Source organism: Triticum dicoccoides, chromosome 7A, assembly GCF_002162155.2.
Source record: "Triticum dicoccoides isolate Atlit2015 ecotype Zavitan chromosome 7A, WEW_v2.0, whole genome shotgun sequence".
Classification (NCBI taxonomy): Eukaryota; Viridiplantae; Streptophyta; class Magnoliopsida; order Poales; family Poaceae; genus Triticum; species Triticum dicoccoides.
In genome coordinates, this window is record NC_041392.1 from 242,100,373 (window position 1) to 242,108,007 (window position 7,635).

General features: G+C 42.4%; 1 protein-coding gene across 5 annotated transcripts; it reads right to left on the bottom strand.

The window, feature by feature from the left end:
* Positions 1-1,807: 1,807 nt before the first annotated feature.
* On the bottom strand, positions 1,808-7,228 carry LOC119329457 (ranBP2-type zinc finger protein At1g67325-like). Of its 5 annotated transcripts, none has more exons than XM_037602500.1 (10): positions 7,051-7,228; positions 6,873-6,918; positions 6,662-6,774; positions 6,298-6,568; positions 5,117-5,187; positions 4,892-4,943; positions 4,694-4,803; positions 3,959-3,989; positions 3,616-3,767; positions 1,808-2,215 (listed from the first exon to the last, which is right to left on the bottom strand). In XM_037602500.1, exons 1-10 carry the CDS (start codon positions 7,060-7,062, stop codon positions 2,039-2,041), a joined length of 1,035 nt encoding a protein of 344 aa, XP_037458397.1. In that variant the 5' UTR covers positions 7,063-7,228; the 3' UTR covers positions 1,808-2,038. The 5 variants fall into 5 exon arrangements, with proteins under 5 accessions (XP_037458397.1, XP_037458399.1, XP_037458401.1 ...); XM_037602502.1 differs by having other exon boundaries at positions 6,298-6,565; positions 7,051-7,224; XM_037602504.1 differs by having other exon boundaries at positions 2,198-2,329; positions 7,051-7,224.
* Positions 7,229-7,635: the final 407 nt, after the last annotated feature.

Below are 7,635 nucleotides of genomic sequence, written 5' to 3' on the forward strand. Positions count from 1 at the left end.
ATGCTTCAAGCATCAAGGTTAAGATTTCTTGTCATGCGTATGTGATATGATGGCGGGTGCTTCACATCAATTCAAGAGTTCAACGGCGACGACTACGGTTCTGGGGCGCTGATCCTATGGGCACGTGCATGAAGATTTCTCGGCTGCCATCAACAAGGTCGGGCCGGCTTCGGTAGCAGAGAAGCGACAGCTCTTCCTGGCGGCGGTAGTGATCGTTCGGTGATCCAGATCCTCGATGCAATCTTTATTATATTTGGGGTGCTTTGTACTTTTCTTGAACCTTTATAATATATCCGGCGCCTTTTCGCAAAAAAAACATATGTACGTGAAGGGATTGAAATACTCCCTCTATCTACTTATACAAGGCCACTATGAGATATATGTTTTGCATCTATACAAGGCCACAAACATTAATCGAGAAAAGAATTAATGATATTTTCTCATACTAGCAATTTGTTTAATGCTTGCATGCATGTCATCATAATGACACTAATTAGTTCCTCCATTCAATTTCCTTGCATGCATGTTGCGTATTAATGATTTCGGTAAACGAAAAAAAAGTTGACCTGCAAAATATGGATTAAATTTTACCTTGATACCTGTAAAATGAGTTTATGACCTTGTATATAGAAATGAAGAGAGTATGAATGATCGCCGAATACAAGTGCAGATTACGCACGTGCTTACTTCGGCGTGCGGCGGACGCAGGTTGTATCTGGGGATGTCCATTGTCTAGCACAGTCAGACCTCGCGCCGCTCGCACGCACGCGTGGCCCACGTCGCGTGTACGTTTGGCATGGATAGTTGGCCGCTTCTATGCCGCTGCGCCCGCGCGTCCCTCGCACCACGTCAGAGATATCCTTTTGCGCCGCGCGGAAGCATCGCACCGATTTCCATTTTTCTTTTATATAAATATCGCATCGATTTAGCGCCGCATGCCTCCTCCGTACGCGGCGGCTAACTACTCCCGACCGAGACGGAATTCATGTGTCGAGGATTTGATTAACAGCGTGCTTTTTGGGGGGCAACTATTAGGATTAAAATCATGTGTTTTCACATTACTAAAATCGATTTTTAATACTACCTTCATCTAGGTGAATAAATCATTCGCGTAGTTCTAAGTTATCAATTTGAAGAATTAAATACGTGTTATATGTCATAAAAAGTATATCACTAGATTTCTACACTGATGTAATTTTTAAATATATATTTTTTATCAAATAAAATACATATTTAGATAGTTAAATCGTTGACCTAAAACTAGATAGTTAAATCGTTGACCTAAAACTAGATGAATGACTTATTCAGCGAGACGAAGATAGTAGTAGGAAAAGCCAATAATTGCTAAGAGTAGTGGAATTGCGGCAAACGCCTCTGAAAATAGCCTCAGATCTATTCCCTCCGTTCCTAAATATAGGTTCCCTCCGTTTCTAAATATAGATCTTTTTAGAGATTCTATTGGGAGTACATACGAAACAAAATGAGTGAATCTACACTCTAAAGATTCTACTGGGACTACATACGAAACAAAATGAGTGAATCTACACTCTAAAATATGTCTATATACATCCATACTTAGTTCATAGTAAAATCTCTAAAAAGACTTATATTTAAGAACAGAGGGAGTAGACACCAAAATCGACGTAAATATTCACATATGCTTTCGTTGTAAGATTTGGCCGACCAGTTATATAACGATATTAAACAAGCAATATGGGAACATTTTTTTTTAACAAATATGGGAACACCCGTATTTGCAAGAAATACAATGTAGCAGAATCAAAATAGTTTACATCAGATTCAAACAAACATATAACAAATCAACAAAGCCAACCAATCCTCAATTATACAATTATAAGAAAATCGTAAGAATGAGAACAGAAGTAAAATATGCACTCCAAACAAATCTAAACCAAGCTTTCAATCCAAGTCCGTACCAAGATGGCTGTGAGCAACACCGTTGATTGCTTGATACAGAGTATGATGGGTCCACACAATACGAACGTTTTCAAAGAAAAATGAAATGGTTGCTTGTCATCTATAAACTGTCTTGCAGCTCACTGAGAGCTGCCATTCGCAGGGCATGCGAACTTGTCGGTACCGGTAGTCCAGCAGCGTGGCCAGGAACATCCTTCTCGATTAGAACACTGTTGTCTTCAAAGTCATGTGAAAGTTGCAGCTTTGATAAAAGCTTCCCCATATTACATGACAAAAACTAATTTCAATCGCACCCAGTCAGTCAAAGAGCACCAATCCAACCAAGCATGCGAGGTTATGCACACTCCACAATGCGATTATGCACAACTCACTCTTCCATCATCTATCATCTCTTTGATCCAAAAACATCAGATTGGTAAAACTTGCATTAGCTACGCTCCAGAGAACATGGTAACATATGCACATAACAGGACATTGGTGAGCTCTAGGGAGTCAACATGCCTAACTTCAATTTTTATTTCAAGAAAAATGGCATATTGCATGTACCAATTATTATAATGAACCGTCAACAAGGAAATTTGATAAGTACTAAGAAAGAATTAATATTGTTTCTACAGTGATAGCAGTTTCCCCTCAAATGTATTACCAAAATGATGGAAAGCAAGGTAAACAGACCATGGTCTGAACAGATCTGCCTAAAAAATGTTTAGCAGTCGTTTCACCAATACCAACAGAGGGGCGGGGGGTAATCTTTAATTGATGATGGGGAAATGTAGTGGAATTTGCTCTGGTTAGTTCAACAGATCTTTTTTTTTTTGCTAAGACCAACCAAAATACTGATGCAAGTCTGATGTACAAGTATCAATTTCTGATCCTCTGCTATCCCATTGTCGAGAATTTCCAAAACATAACTAACAGTGCAAGCTAAGTGCTCCTAAACATTACTTACGTTAGTAAGTAAACTAATTGTGAATGGAAGGGAAAATCCCACGTTGAAAGAATCTATAATAAACATATCTTAGATTTTATCTGAAAGAAAAAGCCGCCATTATCGAGCCATTAGACATTAACAGCAATACCCAAACTGGACATGAGTTAAAACTGAAGACCACAAACATAACTTGGACAAAACCAATCGAGAAAAATCAAGGAGTCTATGTAATACTTCACTGCAGATGAAAGACATCTAAGACAGATATATAGCTAGAATCCATCATAACAAATAGCAATTTCCCCTGAGTCCAGTGTCCACGACAAGCAAACAAATTTCAGGAGGGTATTAACAAATGGATGATCTTGATCAAAATCTGTAGAGATATGAAAAGCCATGACTCCAGTTGCCAACTTCACAACGTTTACCATGAGGCTGTGACTCAACTATATGGTCCCAAGAGGAAGAAACTTGAAACGACAGCAGCGACTACGGACACAGATGGACCCCAGACATTCAGACTGAAACTTGACGACGACGCTGAACCTTCTTGACCTCATTACTGTTCTAGGACTCACTGTAACATTAAGGACACGATATATAAGCCATGCACAAGAGAACACTGAGATAGGCAAAAATAATAAAGTTACTATTGAATAGAATATTTAAGGCACGCAGTTTTTGGTTTTCTATAAGAAAAGGCACGGAAACAATAAGGACCATAGTGGACGTTCTGAATCACATACCTGATTGTCCTGATCTGTAGCCAGATCATCAGGACTGTTTGCCTGCAATGGCTTTTCTTCCCCACAACTTGGACGGTTGCATTTTGTCCGGAAAGGATAGTTTATGTTATTGCACTTTTCACACTTCCAGCTACCCTCTGGAGTCTTTGGTTCTGTTATGTCAAAGTTAGATGTATAACTGAATAGTGTTTCGAATATATCTAATAAACTAGTGCAAAGCTTTGACGCATATCTTGAAAAGGGGTTCCCCAATATTTACTGATAACAAGACAAGCAAAATACTTTGATATATGTGAAGGTAAGGGGGAATTAGCATGTATAATGTTTAACACTAAAAACTTACTTGGAGCTCTTGAACTGTCAGGTTTGGATCCCTGAAGGAAGAGTTAATATGTATGTCATCAGTACAGTAATACAACAATTTAGCTCTACAAACAGTAAAAGAAGCTAAAATGATAAATAGATAGCCAATCCAACATTAACAAGAACATAAGGAAGAAAAATAACCATAACCAAATACACTAACAGTTTGCCCACTAATAGCTTCAAAATAATTGATCACACTCCACATAAGCACTAATGCACAATCTAATGGTGCAACTGCATGACAAAAACTTGATGCCCATTGCCAGGTGAATGAGCAACCGTTCTTGGTTTGGTTCGAAACAGCTTGTTTAAGTTGTAATGCATAGGGATTTTAGATATGCGCAACCTATGAGAATTTAGTAAATACCTTTTTATTTAAAGAATGGTTATCAAACAAGTGGTGAAGCTATTATATAAATAAGACATGTATTACCATGCAAAAAGAACTGGTGAAGCTATAATGCCCAAGAAAAGTCCAAGTATACATATACATACACTGATCAACAGATACATAGCAAATATGTAAATTTGGTCAAATCACATAGAACAACATCTCACTGAACAGTTTTTACACATCGCATATACTTCAGACAGATGACTAAGCTTGTAGGCTGCGGCAGCAATGTCAACTTCAAAGCACAATTATGAAGTTGGCTCGGCTAGTAATATAACATATGAACTTAAATCTCAGTGCGAAGGAACCGTGTCAAACCTGGGTGTCAGGTCTTGGTGTGTTGCATTTTCTCATGTTACAGACTGTCCGAAAGGCGAAGTTAATGTTGTTGCAATTAGGGCACTTCCAATCATTATCACGTCCAGCTCCTAAAATAGTTCAAGAGAAGCGGCAGAGAATAAATCTGAGTGCCAACAAAATTGATTGACCAGTGAAAAGGACAATGCAAATTTATACCAGCAGATTTCTTCTGTGAGCCTTCGTCAGAATAGGAACCAGCCCTTGTGCCCTACAAGAGAAAGAAATAAAGGACATGCAGATTGCTTAGCATGGTCAATCACACCAAAACAGCAAGAACAATGAGAAACAACCTTCCCACACAACATAAATAGAAGGCACAAAAGGTAGCAGCAACCAATTGAGGCGATGTAACTCATATTAATATGTACAGGAGTAAATTACCATTGCCCCAGGACCAGCGGGTGAGCCCAAGCCATATCTATCCATGGGCATGCTGATGCTGTACATTCCACCTATTTACAGGGAAATGAAATTCAAAAACGAATGTTAGAAACACTGTAACAACATTTGGGTCAGATCTAAAAACACCTATTCAACAAGCATCAGAGACAAGAACTGACTCAAATAAAAAACCGAGAAATCAACAAGTAATTTATCCATTAAAGACAAATGTTGTACAGTAGAAGTGTAGAACAATATATAGTATGCATAGAAATATGAAACAATTCCTTATTTAACACCATCTTAAATTTCGCTTCCTCATTTGACACCGAAAAACTTTTCTAACCTATCTAACAACGAGTCTAAATTTTATGCCCTTTATGACACTTCCGTCCATTTTAAGCCTAAATGACACCTGAAAAGACCCTTTTGCCCCTCATGTTGTATGTGTGTGCAGGGCAGTAGCACACACACACGCAGCGGCACATACACACGCAGCAACACACATGCACGCGCGCGCACAGAGCAGCACAGACGCACGCAGCACGCACACAGCAGCACACACCGAGGAAGACACGCAGCAGCACACACCGAGCAAGACATGCAACACCACACACGCACAAACCCAGACAGCATGCATCAGTAGCACACACGCCGCGCACGCACACACACTCACAAACACGCGCGCGCACGCAACATCAGTAACACACACGTGCGCGCGTGTAACATCAGCAGCACACACGTGCGCGCGTGTAACATCAGCAGCACACATGTGCGCGCGTGTAACATCAGCAACACACACGTGTGCGCGCGCGCACACACGCAGCAGCACGCGTACAAACATACCATGTAAGGGGCAAAAGGGTCTTTTCAGGTGTCATTTAGTCTCAAAATGGACAGAAGTGTCATAAAAGGCATAAAAATTTAGACTCATAGTTAGATAGGGAAGAAATCATTTGTCAATGTCAAATAGGGCATAAAATTTAAACACTGTGTTAAATAAGGAATTCTCTCTAGAAATATATTGGACGTGCTACTATAATTCCTGGCAAGTAAGTTCAGACAAATAAATAGTTGTGTTTTTCTTTTACATATCAGATACTGCTTATTGCATTTGAACAGCTAATCACATGACAAAGTAGCGCTACCACAGAGTAACAGAGATATCATAGCCATCTTACCTGCACCAACCATAGAACCACTAGAATATGGGGGTGGTGCCGCCATATGCATTGGCCCATAGGGGCTCCCCATCGGGACTCGCCCGCCATAGCCATACGGATATCCAGAGCCCGGAGGGAGCTGAGGAATGCCATAGCGTGGCATGGGATGCCCATTATAGAGGTTGGAGCCATACGGGGGAGGAGCCCCGGTGAGGTACATGGACGGAGGCGTCCCCGGCGGCATGTACCGCCCCGGCACCGAGTAGTGGGGTGGAGTCTGCATAGCCTTCTAGGCAAAAAGCAACAGCGGCACTAGGTAAATGCAAAACACCCAGCACATAACATGATTGAGTCGAGAACAGCAAGTAGGAGATGCGAGTACCGTGTGATCCGCGGGCCTGGACTGGTCGCAGTTGCGCATGTTGCAGGTGGTGCGGAATGCGAAGTTGACGTTGTTACAGCTGGGGCAAATCCAGTCGTCCTCACGCCGGCTACCTGAACGCCGGTCGTGCAAAACAGGCAAATCATGTCAGGCGCTGCTCACAGAACGGGGCGGAAACAGATGAACGAACGGAACAGCTTGAGCAACCTACCGTCTGTGCGCGCGCGCTTTCCAGCGGACTGGATGCGGTTATTCATCTGCAAACGCAAAGGGGAGATGAACACGGCTAAGGATTTGGTGTCGCATCAGGGTTTCGCCCCGCGGCGGGTGGACCTCGACAGCAATTCGAGCGAGCCACAATTCGATCTGGGAAGACGAAGTGGACTCACCTGAGAAGACATTGCTGGTGGTGGGCGAACCGAGAACAGCAGCCGGCGAGCGCGAAGACGTCCGCGAGACGCACGGGCGGAGGGGAATCCGGCGGCGAGAGAGGGGAACGCGTCGCCGGTCTAGGGTTTTGACGTCTTGTCGATACTGGTTTGGTGGCTGCCTCCGCGTTGGACGCTGTATATTACGGCGTATGCCGAGGTGCCTCCGTTTGGGCCCTTCTACCTTATTAGGCGCAAAAAATATTCAGGCCCACTTTACAATCTCCCCAAAAGAGAGTTCTATCCTATTACTCTCTTAAACAAAAAAGTGGGCCTCTTTGGTTCACATGATTTGTAAAAGGTTGCAATAGAAAAGGGAAAATGTTTGTTTTCATCCGGATGAAAACAAACAAACGTAAGCCGCGCGTTGTGCTGGACACGTGTCTTGTGGGCCCATCCACCGCTCCCCAGCCGGCTTTATCTCTTCGAACCCAATCTTCTTCACACGTTCTCATGCATTGCTTTTCTCCTTTCCCCCATCTCTGTGTCATCACACGCGAGAAAGGAGATAGGCTCCCATGGCGGACGCCGGCAACCCTGCCCAGG

Coding starts and splice junctions, on each gene's coding strand:
- LOC119329457 (XM_037602500.1), bottom strand. Junction 6,775..6,872: donor AAAGCGCGCGCGCACAGACG/GTAGGTTGCTCA, acceptor ACCGGCGTTCAG/GTAGCCGGCGTGAGGACGAC. Junction 4,944..5,116: donor CCGCTGGTCCTGGGGCAATG/GTAATTTACTCC, acceptor TTTCTCTTGTAG/GGCACAAGGGCTGGTTCCTA.